The sequence below is a fragment of the Ananas comosus genome, linkage group 16, assembly GCF_001540865.1.
Source record: "Ananas comosus cultivar F153 linkage group 16, ASM154086v1, whole genome shotgun sequence".
NCBI classification, from domain to species: Eukaryota; Viridiplantae; Streptophyta; class Magnoliopsida; order Poales; family Bromeliaceae; genus Ananas; species Ananas comosus.
Genome location: NC_033636.1, coordinates 5,943,240 through 5,960,716, shown reverse-complemented (window position 1 = coordinate 5,960,716; position 17,477 = coordinate 5,943,240). Strand labels below are relative to the sequence as shown.

The 17,477-nt window shown below is 35.0% G+C and overlaps 1 protein-coding gene across 1 annotated transcript; it reads left to right on the top strand.

Annotated features, from left to right (window-relative positions):
* LOC109722231 (dynamin-related protein 5A-like) lies at positions 135-15,845 on the top strand. Its single transcript, XM_020250184.1, has 16 exons — positions 135-484; positions 901-964; positions 1,099-1,203; positions 2,521-2,622; positions 3,624-3,674; positions 3,765-3,826; positions 4,216-4,306; positions 5,925-5,989; positions 8,739-8,933; positions 9,044-9,163; positions 9,900-9,970; positions 11,087-11,312; positions 12,173-12,223; positions 13,913-14,141; positions 14,336-14,475; positions 15,369-15,845. The coding sequence occupies exons 1-16, from the start codon at positions 347-349 to the stop codon at positions 15,495-15,497; spliced, it is 1,839 nt and encodes a 612-aa protein (XP_020105773.1). The 5' UTR covers positions 135-346; the 3' UTR covers positions 15,498-15,845.

Sequence of the window (17,477 nt, the reverse complement as noted above, 5' to 3'; positions counted from 1 at the left end):
CGTCGCCAGCGAAGGAAGCGGGCAGAGCTGAGCAGGGAGGGGGGTCGCTAGGGAGATGACGCGTGGCGGGTTTAGGGTTCGCTTATGTATTGACTCTTTTATAAATAAAAATAATATTTGCCCGTTCTATCCGTGACACCCCTTTTTGGTGCAACTGTAGCATTTTCCATTTCAAAATCTCTCTAACTAGCGTTATAGGAGGCTTTTACGCCCCGAGTCGCGACGCTCTTCTCCTCCCAAAATCTCCTTCGCCCTTTCCCCTCGATCTCGATCTCGATCTTGATCTCGTCGTTTGAAGGCATATTAACGTTTGGAGGAGGAGGAGGAGGAGGAGGAGGAGGAGGAGATGGGTACGATGGATAATTTGATCTCCCTGGTGAACAAGATCCAGAGGGCGTGCACCGCCCTCGGGGATCAGGGCGAGGATAGCGCGCTCCCTTCGTTGTGGGATTCGCTCCCCGCGATCGCCGTCGTCGGAGGGCAGGTACGGATCCGCCGTTTTCCGATCCGTTTTAAAGTTTTTTATCTTGAGATTCCGTTGATTTCATCACGATTTGTGGGATTTGGGCGTTGATCTTGATGGATCTTACATATAAATGAGAAATCTTTGTGAATTTTGTAGAATTGAGAAGAGAGCATGGGAAAGTCGGCAACTTTGTTCTTAATGTGGCCATTTATCTAGGGTTTTTTGTATTATGGCAATGCTTTTAGTATTTTAATTCGAGAGATCTTTCAGATCTACTTGAGATTTAAGGTCTTATAACTTTGCTCTTGTTCACCCAAATTATCTTCGTAGCACCTGATGACATTGGAAAATTGAGTCCTATTGTAAACAGTTTTAAATTTGGGTACAAAAAAATGTAATGCTATGTTTGGTTTTGGTATGTTATTTGATCACAGAGCTCGGGAAAATCTTCGGTGCTTGAAAGCATAGTTGGGAAGGATTTCCTACCCAGAGGTTCAGGTAATCTTGAAGGATCAAAATAAATCTGAAACATCTTATTAAAACCTTTATTATTCAGCTTCTTTGTTTTTTGTTTTTTGTTTTTGTTTTTGTTTTTTAGAGAATCAATTATGATAGTTGATGAGCTTTCACAGGAATTGTCACTAGACGACCCCTTGTCTTGCAACTACATAAGATTGATGAGGGAAGAGAATATGCAGAGTTTATGCATCTTCCAAGGAAGAGATTTACAGATTTTGGTAATTTTATCTGCATAGTAATTACAGTTGATTGATTTTTTTTTTAATGTTAGATCTAAACAACATAGATGCTATTGGGTATGAATAGATAAGAGAAGAGGAAATGCATTATGATATGAATTTTGATCAGTATTGCTAATACAGTAGTATATAAAAAGAAAAAAGAAAACTATGCTCTGCTCAGTTTTTGACGTCATTGTCATATGTTTAAGAACTAATTTATGTGTTTATTATTATTTTTTTTGTTGAGAATGGCTGATTCACTTTCAGTAGGAGTAATATTTATGGAACTAAAATACGTTTATTTTGGATTCTAGATTTTCCTAAATTTCACACTACTTTTTTTTTTTACAATGATTATTTCTTTTTCAGTTGGCAGAATGCAAAGAGATCATACCCTTACAAATAAGAAATCAGAATAACTTTCTGTATGGACTATAGCAATTCCACTTTGGTATTTTGTATTCTTCTCAAATGCAATACTATTTCTCTCAAAAAGTTAAAATGGTTTCTGGTTTCAAAAATGACTGGTGAGTGGCTGCCATTTGCCATAGGGCTACAACTACAAATGTCGAGATCCTAGTTATCCCACTGACTAGGTGCTAAATTTTAGGAGGTGATGGAAGTGATATAGTTTCGTTCTTCTTAGGGTGAAAGGAAAAAAGAAAAAGCACATAAAGAATATAATGTGATATTAGAAATATAGTACGCAAGTATGATTTTAGAGAAATCTCCTTATATCCCATGGTTTTTCTAAAATTTTATAATGGCACCTACAAGTTTTGAAGTTTCTTTCTGATTTTCTTGTCTAAAGGAAATTTTACTGGGTGATTAGATACAGATTAAGAGCTGTATGTGGGGATCACACCTAGGAAATGACCTTCGGCCTTCCGTGCTATCTCTTTTGTCTCCCTTTCAACATTTCTCTCGTGAATTGTTTGCAAAAGCTGAAAAATCATATAAAGGAGAAAGAATTTTTGTAATGCTGATATGCTTGATGTTTAAAAACTTCAACATTCGTGCATTTTGCATTTACCAGTTACCACTAGTGTGAGATGTCATATATGTCAGCTTGCTTTTTCACAAATGAATTAGAAATTTAGAACATTTCACTGTGATGATATTTTTCTTTTTCTGTTTTTTTGGGGTTGGGGTCATCATTGTTTTCTGCTGAAGTAGAGATTCTCTGCTTTCTGCTTTTTTGATTTCTGCAATTCTTGATCATTCTGTGAAAGTCTCTTTTTTTGGCATCTATCTGGCATTTGTTGGCTATTATCTTCTCCTATTTTGTTTGAAAATTTGGTCTTATTTGTGCAGCCCTTGTGCGAAAGGAAATTCAGGATGAAACTGATCGAGAGACTGGTCGCTCCAAGGCGATCTCTCCTGTTCCTATTCATTTAAGCATATATTCTCCGAATGGTGAGATAATGATATTGATGCCTTAGCTACCATCTTTTTTGTTATGTCTAGTTTAGGTTTTTGAAGATTTATTTGAGGATCTTCAAATCCTGCTTTGAGGAGGATTTTTGATTTAGCACAAGCTGAATTGCATGTTAGTGTATTGGTGTAGGATGAAATGACTAGGGCGAGAAAGGAATGGTATGGATGTGATAATGACATTCACATTCTTTCCTTAATTCTTAGCATAAATAAGTTTGTAAATAATACTAGATTTCTAAATCATATTTGTTTAACTTGATTTTGGATGCTCATCAATTATTAGTATTATGTATTTTTATTTTGAATGAATACCAATGTGTTCAGTGCATCGTCCTGTTGGCAAAAAAAAAAAAGTATAATTTATGAATTAATGTAAATACTGTTACCTAATAGGTTACTAGCTTACAAGGAAACATGCATAAATATCTAATTTTGACAGTACCCTTTTAAATATAGATGAAGATAGTGGTGTCAATATGGTACACAATTCTGAACCCTACTGGACAGAACTGGTATATGAGCTGGATTGAACAAAAGAAATTTAACACATTAAGCCCTAGTTAGGACCATTGCTGACCTACATTATGGATACATATTGTAATTATAGCCCCCTGATATGCAGTTAATGAGAACTTTAGTTGTTCCATACTTCCATGTGAATCAACAGCCATAAGTTTGGATTAATGTTAGAACCATGACTTCATGGGAACTTTCATGGTTATCCCCAAACTAGCTTTCACCTGTTGATCAGATTCTGAAATTTTAACTAAGCAGCTTCATATAGTTTTTGGCTAAAAGCTGTGTTTGTCTTGGGAGAAATATTAATAGTTAATGTTACTCATATGTTATAGTTTAATTTGTCATTAGCTTGTTAATTGTACTTTAATTTTATCTGCAATTTCTATGTATTCATTAGATTTTTTCTTTCTTTTTTTTGTTTTGTACACTTATCTACATGTTATTGATTTCAAATGCAACAGTTGTGAACCTGACGCTTATTGACCTTCCTGGGCTTACTAAGGTTGCTGTTGGTAAGTGACCGGCCAAATGAGCTCTTTTTCCTTTTCATTTAATGGGTGATGATTTCACTGAGTGGTAAATATTTCGTAATACTTTTATAGAGGGTCAACCTGAAAGCATTGTGGCTGATATTGAGAACATGGTTCGTTCATATATTGAAAAGGTAATATTTGTTGTGACTTCCTCACCGTTAACGTATTGGATATTAATTGATTGAATGATAGTTGCTGAATTGTAGTTTTAGTCTTATTGTCCTTTTGGTTTAATCATTTCTACATTGATTTACCTTTGTCTGTCCTCTACGATACTCCTGTTGAGCTTGGAGCATGCATATCTTTGTGTCACATTGTTCAGTTCAATTTTTTTTGTCCATGCATTGATATATCATAATTGGTGCCTTGGAGATTCATGAATTTTCCATTCATTATCCTGTTTTTGTTCATCATCCATCCTCAAGTTATATTCGCAGTCAAAGTGATTGTCATGTAACTTCGGGAAAGTGATAATGCAATTGCAAAGAGCATGTAACCTCCCCTTTTTTTCTGGTGACAGCCTAATTGTATAATTCTCGCAATATCTCCAGCCAATCAGGATCTAGCTACATCTGATGCAATCAAGATCTCTCGTGACGTAGACCCTAAAGGTGTGTTCTTGTATCTATGAGAAAGTAGTTAAAAATTAGCATAGGTTTATTTCTGTAGTTTCCTATATCTTCTGTTAGTTTTATTTTATGTGCAAACCTTGTGGGCTTAGTATTTAATGTATAAAATGATTATTGCAGGACTACTATAGTAAATAAATGTCGTTTGAACTCTATCTCTTTTATTCTACTGAATTCATGCTTGTGCTTGATTGTTCAAGGACAACAAGTATTTATTGGTTGCATGTGATTGATGCCATCATTTGCTAATTTTGTTATATGTTGTAATTTGAGTGGTTGGAGGTTTTTGCTGAATGCCTACTTTTTTTTCAATTTTTGAAGCAATTTGTTCTGTATCATTGAACTCTTTTTTTCGGTAAAGGCTTGTGACTCATGCTATCATAGTATATCATATATCTGGTAGCGATTGCAGTGTTTGAAAAGGCGCTCCTAAGGCGTGCACCTTAAGGTCCATTTGGTTCAACGTAAAATTATGAAAATAAATTTTTAGTGGAAAAATATTTTCGGTGGAAAAATATTTTCAGTGGAAAAAAGTTTTATGTTTTGTATTGTTTGTGGTTTCTAGGGGGGAAAAAGTAGTTTTTCATCAATATTTATTTGGTTGAAAGAAAAAAAATATTACATTTGTTTGGTTTGGTGGAAAAAAATGAATGAAAAATGTTTTATGCAGCTTGAGTTTTCGTTTTCCGCTGAAAAACAGCGGAAAACAAAAACTTTAATTTTTTTTTTTCCAAATCCGTAAAAATATTTTTACGGAAAAACCAAACAAGCGGAAAAGCATTTTCGTACGGAAAATAATTTTTTGGTTTGTTTTACGCCGAACCAAACACCTCTAAGCGTGAGGTGTGGGCCTTAACGCCTCAGGTTCCTTAGGCATAAGGCTCGCCTCGTAATGTTTAAGTTTATTAAGTTTTTGGGTTTGGGTTCTCGGTTCCTATACTAACCCACTAAGGGATTAAAAGAAACCCTAATTAGATTCTAAAACCTTTCTTCCACTTTCCTCTTTGTCGTTCTCTCTCCCTTTCATTCTCCTCCCCCACCTCCCATCTCTCCTTCCAACAACAGCAAGCCAGCAAGCGGTATCGAAAACAAGCATGTTTTTTCTTCACCTTTTTATAGTTAATTTGTTTTTGTATGGTTAATTTAGATTTATTTATTTATTTTTTATTTTTATGTAGAACATCAAATTAAACTAGACTTGTTAAGAATTTTCTTTTTTAATTAAATGTGTGCCTTGTCTTCTTGAGGTGCGCGCCTCGAGCCTAGGCTCCAGAAGGCCCTTGCGCCTATTGTGTGTCGCGTCTTTTTAAACACTGTACGATTCGTTGGAATATTACTTTTGTGCTTTTCAGTTACCTAATGGATAGGACTTTAAAGAAGATTCTGGCCTTTTCCTGATTTTTTTTAATTATCTTGCTATTTTACTTTATATGAAATCTACAAGATATATTGGTCCAAATTCTTTCTTGTAACTTAGGAGTTCTTATAATTTCAACTTGATTAGCCATTAACTTGTTTTTTGTTCTTAAATGCACTAGATGTGTTCTAATAATTGATGACATTCAACTTTCCTGTTATTAATGCGTTCTTCTTTATTCAGGAGAAAGGACATTTGGTGTGCTTACCAAGATTGATCTCATGGACAAGGGCACTGATGCTGTTGATGTAAGTTGAAATGTTATCTTCTATTATCTACAGAGAATATCTATCTATAATCATTTCCTCAATTTCTCTTTTATATCTATCTTTAATCATTTCCTAAATTTCTCTTCTATAGGCAAACTATATGGCTTCACAAATCTGAATATTTCTTGTTAGTTATGAATGGTTGTTGTGTTAATTCTTGTTTGTTTTCTAATGGGGATAGTAGTAATGTTTTGTCCTTTCATTGAAGTGGATGTTGATGTTCTGTGGTTATTTGCGCATGTGTGTATCCTTCCAATCATGAAAATATATTTTTTTCCGTGTGTTTTTAGTATTCATATAATGACATGGAATTGATTGGCCACTTCTGTCATTTTATGATGTCCAGACGGCAAAGGGTGGGTGTTATTGAAAAGAAAAATAGTGAAGAGGGGGGATGGCGTTGGAGAATTCACCTAAAGTGAATTTGGTGAAATTTCAAGAGATCTTGTCCATTGCTTTGTTGGAAGATTTATCTTTTTCAATTCATTGAGCTCTTAAGGTTAACCAATCTAATACTGGATTTAATTCTGATCAACCTTTTTCATGAATTCTTAGCAAATTTTATATGTTAAGGTCCTTGATTTTTTTTTTTTTAATCTGAATTTGATATCCTAACTTCCCATGTCCATAATCAGAACACGGGATAAAAGTGTGACAAATTGTTATGCCTAGATTCCACACAAATCCAATATACACACCCAACTTAGACGAGACCTGGCAAGTTAAGCTCACATAATTTCAACACCGGACAGGATTTTAAATGCTGTACTGCAGATTTTGATACAAATGATTTAGGATTGAGCTGCTGTTCTGGAGTTGAAGATGCAGCAGGAATTTGGCAGGAGTTGTTGGCGCGAATCAAAATGAGCAGGGGAGTTGGTAGCATCGATAGCAGTCCTCTAAAGCAATGCGACTTGCGACAACAGAAAAGGGCTGGTAGGCAGTGCAGGTTCACGATCAAAAGAAGTTTTGGACCAGAGAGGAAGAAATAGGAAAAGAAATAAGCGGAAAAGGAAGAACTGTGAACTTGTTTGCGGTCAAAAAATTAGTTTGGAAGCTTTGGCTGACAAAGTATAACTGAGGGCATGTGAAGCCAAAGAGAGAAGGGGAATTAGGAGGGAAGGACCTGGGTTGTAGGTTCGTTTTGAAATCTTCGTCTGTTGTGGAGGCTGATTAATTATTTTTCAAATCTTCAATGCTCTTAAACGGAAGTAAGAAGAAGAGCCTAGTGCAATTGGAATTCCTTAGTATCAGAGGGTCTTTGAGTCTAAAACGGGATTTCCCTTGATATTCAGTTGGGTGCTGATTGCTGGCTAACCTTTTGGCTAACACAATGGGCTGGCCACAATCATGCTACTTGATTGGGATGGCTAACCTAAATCACCTGATTAATGAACCAAACAATCAAGGATTTAAGTGCCATGGCACAGAGTCGTGCCGAGAACTTGTTGACATGGTATGACATAGTGTGCCATGCCGTTTCGATGTGTGCCGGTCACAAAAATACTATGTGCCAACACACTATGATATGAAATATTTATTTTCTTTGGCACCAATATATTTTAATTGTTTATTATATATTTTTATCAAATCTTTGCACTTTATCAAAGAGGATGTTAAGACATGCTATCGGCATAGTGGTCGTATTGTGTGTTATATTTGGTTTAGATTTGTAGTTACCTAAATTGGAGTTAAATCCTAATCTAATTGGGATTATATATAATTTAGATTTAATTTGGCATATATAGATTATAATTAGGAGTGTAATTCTAATTGAATTAGAATTAGACTCTACTTAGGAGACATGTATTATATATACATGCTACGGCCAAGTTAATGATGCCGCGACCAAAATTAAGAGCAATGCGCTAATTATTCCAACTTGCTTGTTGGTCTGTACGGTTTAGAGCTGAGACTACTTAGAAGCCATGCTCTAATTTAGTCAAGCCATGCATGTTGGTTCCGTACGGATGGGTCAGAGAGAAGCCACTTTTGGAGTTGCTTGTTGCGGCGTTTCGATCTAATTAAGCTTTAGTTCCTTGAGAGATTTTCTTGTACTCCGTCTTTCGGTATTAATAAAGTATTTTCTCCGCCTTCGCCCGTGGATGTAGGCCGTTGGCCGAGCCACGTAAAATATCGGTGTGCTCTTTCCTCTTATCTTTTCGTTTCCTGCATTAAATTATTTTCTGGATCTATTTTTCGCCGTTCCGATTTTAACATTGTGCCAATATCTTGTCGGCGCGGTATGGCATGGTGGGCACGGCTTGTTCTGATGGGCACTGAAAACCTTGCGAACAACTTATTCAACTTGCTATTAATCCCTCTCAATGCACAGCAACCAATTATCCTGAGATCCAGTTAATTAATAACTCCACATCTCCAATCACCTAGTATTCACATTATTCTCCTGGTCTAATTTCTTGCTATTGAAAGCCAGGTCCATTGGTGCAAAAATTCTTCCTTTTCAATGTGTGATTATCAGGAACCTAAACAAGTTTCTTTTATGGAGTGAGTTCTATAGATAGTATGATCTTGAACTGAAAAGTAGACCTGGACTTTGTTTATCTACTATGTAACTTGGATTCAATTCATATTTTCATTTGTTCATCAGAGTCTACTTTTAATTCTTGCTTTTTATCAACTCTTGCTTGTAAATTTAACTATTTAAGCATACAGCAGCATATGGATATATAATTTTGCATGCTTATTAAGTGTTATTGATCTATAGATACTAGAAGGAAGATCATACAAGTTACAGTATCCTTGGGTGGGTGTTGTTAATCGTTCCCAAGCAGAAATCAACAAGAGTGTTGACATGATTGCTGCTAGGCGGAAGGAACGGGAATATTTTGCTAATACACCTGAATACAAGCATCTTGCTAATAGAATGGGATCAGAGTATCTCGGGAAGATGCTTTCGAAGGTTTGCTACTGTTAGACTTTTGTTTAATGTATTCTTACATAAGTGCTGTAATTTCGTCTTGGACCAATCATGCAGTGCACAAATGTGTGTTAATTTCTGTGATTATGCAGCATCTGGAATCTGTTATCAAGGCTAGGATCCCAGGAATCCAATCTCTCATTAATAAGACAATTGCTGAACTTGAAGGTGAACTTGCTCGTCTTGGGAAACCAATTGCTGCAGATGCTGGTGTAAGTTCATTTGAATTTTTGCCTGTAAAATGAATTTCCACGTACTTGTGATCTATTGTTATCCGCCCAGCCCGTCTCGTCCCTTTTCCTTCATTTGTTAATTGATTGATCTTCAAGAGCGGCATAATCTCACATGATTTAAATTGTCGTAATTTCCAGTCACTTTTATTATATTTTCTCTCGTTAGCTTTTGTTGGCGCCATAGCACAACAATTTCATTTTTGCATTTTCTTTCTCATAGACACTTGTACGCTTGTTACAATGCAGTGTTTTAACCTTGTATAAAGAATTAAGAATCTCTATCAGATGGCCTCTTATCATATCTTTTGCCCTGAGTTATGTTGTGTACCTTTGTTAATCTACCAATTCTGTTGCCTATGGGAAAATGAGAGGACCATTCAGTTCAGATTAATGGCAGCTGATGGTTTTAGGGTATATCTCCAGGTTCTTTCCATTGGCTACAAGGATGGGATTATCCTTTGTGCAACATTGCTGGAATTTGTCTTGTTTGTTGTTTTTGAATTTCAAGAACTAAATGTACCATTACTCTTCTTCCGCTTCTTCTGTAAACTCAACTGAGTTCTCTGTAGTTTGCATTCAAAGATCTTTGCTGCATCTTATTTAAAGATCTTTGCTCCATCTTATTTACTGCTCTTTCAGCATGATTTTCTTTCATATATTTTGGTATATGCCAGGACTATCTATTTTCATTATAAATTTTTTGCCTTATGTGCAGGGAAAGTTGTACTCAATTATGGAAATATGTCGCATATTTGATCAAATTTACAAGGAGCACCTTGATGGCGTGTATGTCTTTTATATTCTATTCTTTCAAAAGAAAGTTCTTTTTGTATTTCCTCCATTTTCTGCTTTTTTTTTTCTTTTTTTTTTTTGTCTTCTCCAAATTTATGCTTCTCAACCGTAACATTGACTTTGGCCGTCGAGCTATTTAGGGACTGTTTAGAACCTCAGGTTGGTTTGCAGTAGCTTGTCTAACTAGAAGACAGGCATAGGCAAGAATTTGAAGTCCTTAATTGTTCAAAATGCTGGTTTAACTTTATCATAGCTTCAGTGTTATGCTGCACTAAAAGCTGATCTTTTGTCAGACCTTAAAACACTGCCAAGAACCTTTATTGATCATCCGTATGTTTCTTGGTCCAACAATGATAGCTTGATTTTCAAGGAGTCTATGGTAGTTAAAACAATTCAATCCAGCAGTGCTCATTTGCATGCGGCATGCTTAATGTTATCTATAGTTATTGAAATGGAAAAGAAACCAAGTTCGGTATAACATTCTTAATTTGAATGTAAGTGTTCTACAATAGGGTTCCTGCAACTTTTGGAAAGTAATTTCTTACTAATTCACTCTAGGGCTAAGGACTTGTTTCATCTTTAGGAACATTTATCCCTCAAACCTTGATAGATCCAAAAGTTCAATCGATCAGACACTCTCATCTCCCCCCTCTCTCACACTTTTTGGACTTCAAAGTTTTTCAAATGGCTTTAATGCTAGCTGAATCAGCAACGACAAATGCCATGTTTTAATGTGAGAAAAGAACTGATATGATGTGCCTATTAAGGTTATAACTTTTTCAGAGGGAAAGATGAAATATCATCCAGAAAATAAGCACATCAATGAAATGCATTCAGCATGATTGCAATATTTTAACTCCAATAAAAACCAACATCTTTTTCTTTTCTAGGGATTTAGGTAATCTGAAGGATGCTCTATATTAGTTAGTATAGTTTTAACATTTTGTTTTGATAGCAAGCTATGTAGATCTTGTACACTGCGAAACTCAAAATGCTTAGACAATAATTCTGTCTGTGTTATGAGTTCTCAGCTGTTCTCTCTCTTTGATCATGGGCAATATTTATTGATCTGGTTTAGTGAACACATGATACTTGTCTCATATTCTCCAGGCGCCCAGGTGGTGAGAAGATCTATTATGTCTTTGATAATCAACTCCCTGCAGCTTTAAAAAGGTTGCAGTTTGACAAAAATCTCTCCATGGAGAATGTAAGAAAACTTATCACTGAAGCTGATGGCTACCAACCTCACTTGATTGCTCCTGAACAAGGATACCGCCGCCTCATAGAATCTTCACTAGTTAGTATCAAAGGTCCTACTGAGGCAGCTGTTGATGCGGTATGCAAATTCTACATTAAATCATCCAACAGTTGTCGTAATACTTCCATAAAATCTTCGGTTTATCACAATTCTTCATGTCTGCTTTTCTACTTATTTTGAGCTGTGTTAGCAATACAAAACAGTTACTGGGCTGTGTGTTAATTCTTCTCCAGTTTGTGCGAAGCTTCCTTCCATGACTTAGTGTTGGCATCTTAAAATACTTGCTGAGAAATCTTTCAATAGTGTAATTTCTGCAAAGTTAAATAATTTTCCCACTATTTTCTCCAATTTAGCTTGTTCTTCTTCCCTAATAGAACAATTCTTCACTAATCAAATTGGATTATCCTGCATCCCAACATCTAGACTTGCATATTTGACACCAGAGCTGCAAAAAGTAACATCCCATCAATGTAGGCTTGCGTCAGTTTCCTAGTGCGGCATTTAACAGGATAACTAAGGTTATGATCTCATCGGATGATACTAAAACATTGTAAATTGTGGCTTTCTGTGGCCTTCTATTTAGGATTGAATCCAATCTTTTATTTTTGATATTCTAAAATGCGGAGTTTGCCGGGCAAATTTTGTTTTTTGACCTCCCAACATGCTATTCAAGGACAAAATTGAGATAAGATCATTGCTGCTAGAAATTGCATAGGTTCCCTGCCCTGGAGGAAAATTACATCACGCTCCAAACCCACTTGAAATTTTCATTCTTTCTAATCGAGAACTCTTCATGTGTTTTTATCTTCTATTTTTTATTGTCAGGGTGAAGATGTTTTTGTTGTCTTTCTGATTATCTTTATACAGCCTAATTATCTAATCAGTTTACTCCCTCCATTCTAAGATGTCTTATTATGTTCTTTTCCAAATATTTGCAGGTTCATGCTATTTTGAAGGAGCTAGTCCAAAAGGCTATTAGTGAGACTGTTGTAGGTTTTTCATTGTTCTCAGCCATTATACTCCTTTTCTAGTGATACTTTATACATATATAGGGTAGGGCTACTGTGCTATTAGGAGCACAGCAGCCTTTGTGCTCCTAAGTTTTTAACCATCCATCAATTTTGATGGATAGTTAGGATGAGAGAGAGAAGAGAAATTGGGGAGAAATTTAAAGAGAAGAGAAATTGAAACACCCAATTTCTTTCTAATTTTTCCTCTCTCTCACCCTAACCATCAAAGTTGATGGATGATTAGAAACTTAGGAGCACAAGGGCTGCTGTGCTCCTAATAGCACAATAGCCCTACTCTCTCTCTCTCTCTCTCTCTTTCTCTCTTTCTCTCTCTCTATATATATATATATATATATAGAATTGAGCTCCTATGCTTTTAATAGTACCAAGTTATTGGTATTTGTAGATATTTGGCCATTGGATTAAGAGATGTACGGTTAGGATGATGTGGGCCTCCTAGGGTTGAGTGGGTGGTTGGTTGAATAGTATAATCTAACGGGAGAAAGTAATCAAAGACGTAGATCTAACGGTAAAAAATTTACAAGCACCAAGTGCTTGGTCCTTTTACAAGCACTATAGCGGGACTCTCTCTCTCTCTCTCTATATATATATATATTGCCTATACATATTGTTTTCGTACTCTTTTCATTTAATCAGAAGTAAGATAATGGATGTCTTGTTGTAAGAGACTTCTTGTAGAGGAGGAAAATTAATGACTATAACTACTCGGAGCGCATAAAAATTAATGTTTTGAAAACCGGGTCAAATAGCGACTCAAAAATTTTAGTGGGTCAAGGGTTACTAGTTCAACCAGTGGGTCAACCACTGACTGAACAAGTGACATCAAAATGACATTATAAATATTTAATTATTATTTTAAATTTTATTATATACATATATTATTAATTCTAGTATTATATTTAATTATAAAATACTGATTTCTAGACCAAATTAAGTAGATATAATTTTTCAAGTTTCACTTTTTGTAAGACTAATTTGTGCAAATAGAAAATAAAATTAGCCAAGTTGCGTTAAACTTCAATATGACTTGATAAAAAAATCCAGCTTGTTTGATTAAAATCGGAACAGTTCACCGATTTGATGGTTGAACCACTGGTTTTAACGGTTCAAAGCTGTTTTTTGACTCATCCAATTCAAAGACTTGAACTGAACCGCTTTATAAACTGGGTCACTGTCGGATCGGTCGAATCGGCAGGTTTGACTCGGTTTTAAAATCATTGGTAAAAACTAAGAGGATATCTCTTATGTTATTTTTTCAAGTTTGTATGAAACCTCTGACTTTTTGTCCTTGCTATAATATTGTACATAAATGCCATTGCCCTCGTGGAATCATCCCAAATTTCTATTCTATGTAGTTGTTATCTGGTTATATAGTATTTACCACCACTCTGTTTATATGACGCGCTTAATAGCTTAAGGTAGGTGCTATGCGTTGGCTGGGAGACATTATTTACATTAGCATTGTAAAACATAATTATAAAATGGCTCGTTTTTGAAATTTATGAAGTATTGTTTCTTCGTAGCTCCTGGTTTTAAGTGATTATTTTACATTCAATAGCATATCCCTCATATTTCTTGCACATCTTGAAATTTGCTAAGTTTTAATATGGTAGGCAGCAAGGCTCATTCTATGTTTGTTACCTGCAGGAGCTAAAGCAATACCCTACACTTCGTGTGGAGGTTGGCAATGCAGCTTTTGAGTCATTGGACAGAATGAGGGAAGAAAGCAAAAAGGCTACTCTTAAGCTTGTCGATATGGAGTGTAGTTATCTCACCGTAGATTTCTTCCGGAAGCTTCCTCAGGACATTGAGAAAGGAGGAAATCCCACGCATTCTATTTTTGATAGATATAATGATTCATACCTCAGGCGTATTGGTAATATGCTATTTGACTGTTGATTTTACTATTTTTTAGCTTTTCGCCCTCTACGACATGGAATCTCGTTAAAGACTTTGGTTGCTTTACTGTCAAAGACTTTGGCAAGATATTCTTGTATTGTCGACATGATTCGTTTCTGTTGTTCTTTAATAACGTAATTCAGTTCTCATATTGTTCTTGTAAATGATCAGGTTCTACTGTGCTGGCATATGTAAGTATGGTATGTGCAAGCTTAAGGAATTCCATCCCAAAGTCTATTGTATATTGTCAAGTACGGGAGGCCAAGCGCTCATTGCTTGATCACTTCTTTACTGAATTGGGTGCAAAAGAGGTGAGATTGCTTGTAGTAAACTAAAGCAAGTTTACTATTTGTTAAATTTTTTATACCAATGAGAATTTTCCGTCTGTGCTTATATTTGATTATATCAAAGTTAATCAGCGTGTAGTTTTGTTATCTACATTTCGGGTGACATTTTCTTTAGAACCTTCTTGTCATCATTGACACAGATCTTTTATGCTTTGATGTTTGGGTTGGTTTTCTTTGGTCGAAAACACTCTTTTGTTGTCTTTCAAATATAAGATTAGAGTGCCTTGTTAAACTTGTTGACTTGTCTACAAATCTGCAGCTTTTTCGGCATGTCCATTCAAAAATCGGTTGACCTTCATTTTGTATCATTCAATACCTCAATCTTTCTGGAGTATTGCAATCAGGGCAAACAATTTTAAGCTATATCCAGTTGAGAGAGCTGTTTCATAGTCATATTTCACTAAATGAATTGTAACTAAAATCGCATGCCATGCTTCGCGCATATTCGAAGACTGGTATCAATGGTAGGACCACATTGCAGCACTTTTAAACTTTTCAGGTCACCGAACAAGTCAACATGATTTTTATTGAACAAGCTGCAACTTGGCCAAGAAATAAGTGACAAACTACATAGTTTTTCAATTCTAAATTTAGTGTTTAGCTAGTTTCCAATTGATGATTATTATAGTTCAATTTTGGTTGACGGTTGACCTCTGGGAAGTAACCTAGAAGCATTCTACAAGCATAGTATAGACTGCATTCCCACAGATTTGGGTAACAAGTAAAATTCAAAGAAAGATTTCCATAAATTATGATTTTAGTGTTCAACTATGTTATCTTTGTGCTTTCTGCTGGTAACTAACTCTATGCAAATATATCCAAGTATTATATTCTTACTGTTTGATTTCTATGTGCAGACTAAGCAGCTTTCTTCATTGCTAGATGAAGACCCGGCAGTTATGGAGCGCAGAGCCTCCCTTGCCAAGAGGTTGGAGCTGTATAGAAATGCTCAAGCTGAAATCGATGCAGTTGCATGGGCCAAGTAAACTGCAACCTCAGGGTATAATATTTATTTCTTTCTCCACCTCGTGCTTCTACCCATGAGAAATGAATACATAGGAGGTTTTTCTTTTTCTGTTTTTATGTTCATTCATTTATGGTCGCTCGGTGCCTTCACGAGTTATTATTTTTTCTTTACTTTTCTTTCTATTCCCATTTCTTTTATTTTTCTGAATGAACAACTGGCGCGGAGTGCTCGGAAATTCATTGTAGCAAGAACGTGAAATGATTTGTGCCTTCATGAGTTAATGTTATATAGTTTTTTTGACGAGCTTTATCGATCAAAAAGGTTGTGAATTATCTATACATTAAATCCTATTACTGAATTTTTCTAAGGAACTGTTGTAATCTGAATCTCTCTCTCTCTCTCTCTCTCTCTCTCTCTCTCTCTCATTTTTGTTTTTTGTTTGTTCTGTTTTGTGCTTTGTATGTGTTCCGAATCTTAATAACTGCCGGGGCATTTCATGCCCGATTCTTGGGCTTTTTTCGTGTGTTGAGAAGTGTTAGTGGTTCAGTTTCAGTTTTGGTTCAGATATGGTTTACAGCAGTTCGTATGAAATATGCAGCAACTTGACTACAATTGTTGAGCGTCGGTGAGCAGTTTTCATTTCTTGTAGTCACAGAGGTGAAATCAGCAATCCGAGGCATCAATTTTATTTTATTTGCCAGTGAACAACCCGTGCGATTCACAGCATGATGATAAAATTTTACCACAATATTTGCATAGTTTTGAATTTTCTGTATGCATATATGATAGCTAACTTTATGGGAATTTATTCATAAAATTTTACTATTTACATGTCCTATGCATGCTGTATGCGTAGATAACCTAATCCATGAATGTATTATATTTTGTAAAATTTATATATTTGCATTTTTAGTGCATAAAATATTGTGGCTCTATTTGCATGTATGTATATCTTATTTTAGTATGATTTTTTAATTTACTTAAGAAACATTTAGTATTTGGTAGACGAGGGTATGATAAAATGCTTAGAATGGGATACTTGTTTGATCTTTTTTCGGAATGAAATAAAACGCTTTAGAGATGAAGTATGCTATCCTATCAAATTATAAATTTTAAAATTTTTGGAGGAGCAAAAATTAAGCTCCTTGTTTTCCATTATACAACAAAGTTTTCATACTGTGTAAGTTATTATTGAATAATTATTGGATAAATTATGCCGACATCCAAATAAAATCAAAGTGATGTATTTTTAAAAAGTTAATAGCTAAGGGATTTACATGCAATAAACCAACCGAGTTGGCTTGCCATGCTCAACTTGTGAGGGTTTATTTTGCCCTGCATTAGTAATGATCTAAATCAAACAATCTAATCAACTTTATCATTTTTCTATAAATAGAAAAAATTATAAATTATTGGTCATTTGACATTTTGGTCTTAGCTTTTCATGAACTCAAACTATTTTCTTTTCTAAAAATAAATTTTAAAATAAAAAAAGCAAATTTAATTTTCTGGACAATCGGAATTGTCTGATAAGATCTTTAAGGTGCTCCATATAGCTATCGCCATTTATTTATTATGTCCCAATTTATAATCTACTTCACTATTATTTTTAGGGTAAACTTCAAATACCACTCCTATGGTTTCGTTTTCTCACTTTAGTACTCTGTGGTTTAAAGTTATCAATTTAGTACCATATGGTTTAATTTTTTTCTTTTCGCGAGCTCCTCCGTTAACATCTCGTTAAATTATATACAAAAAACTTCAGATATCCCACCTAGATTTATGGAATATTTACTTTAGTACTTTTTAGTTTTAACTTTGTCACTGATTTAACGAAAAAAAAATAATGAAGAGGATAATAAAAAGAAAAAAATGAAACCACGGGATACTAAATTGAATACTTTAAACTACAAAATGCTAAAATAAAAATGTGCAAAATCAAAGGGGTGGTATTTGAAAATTTTTCTTATTTTTATAACCATTTGTTTTATTGCATGGC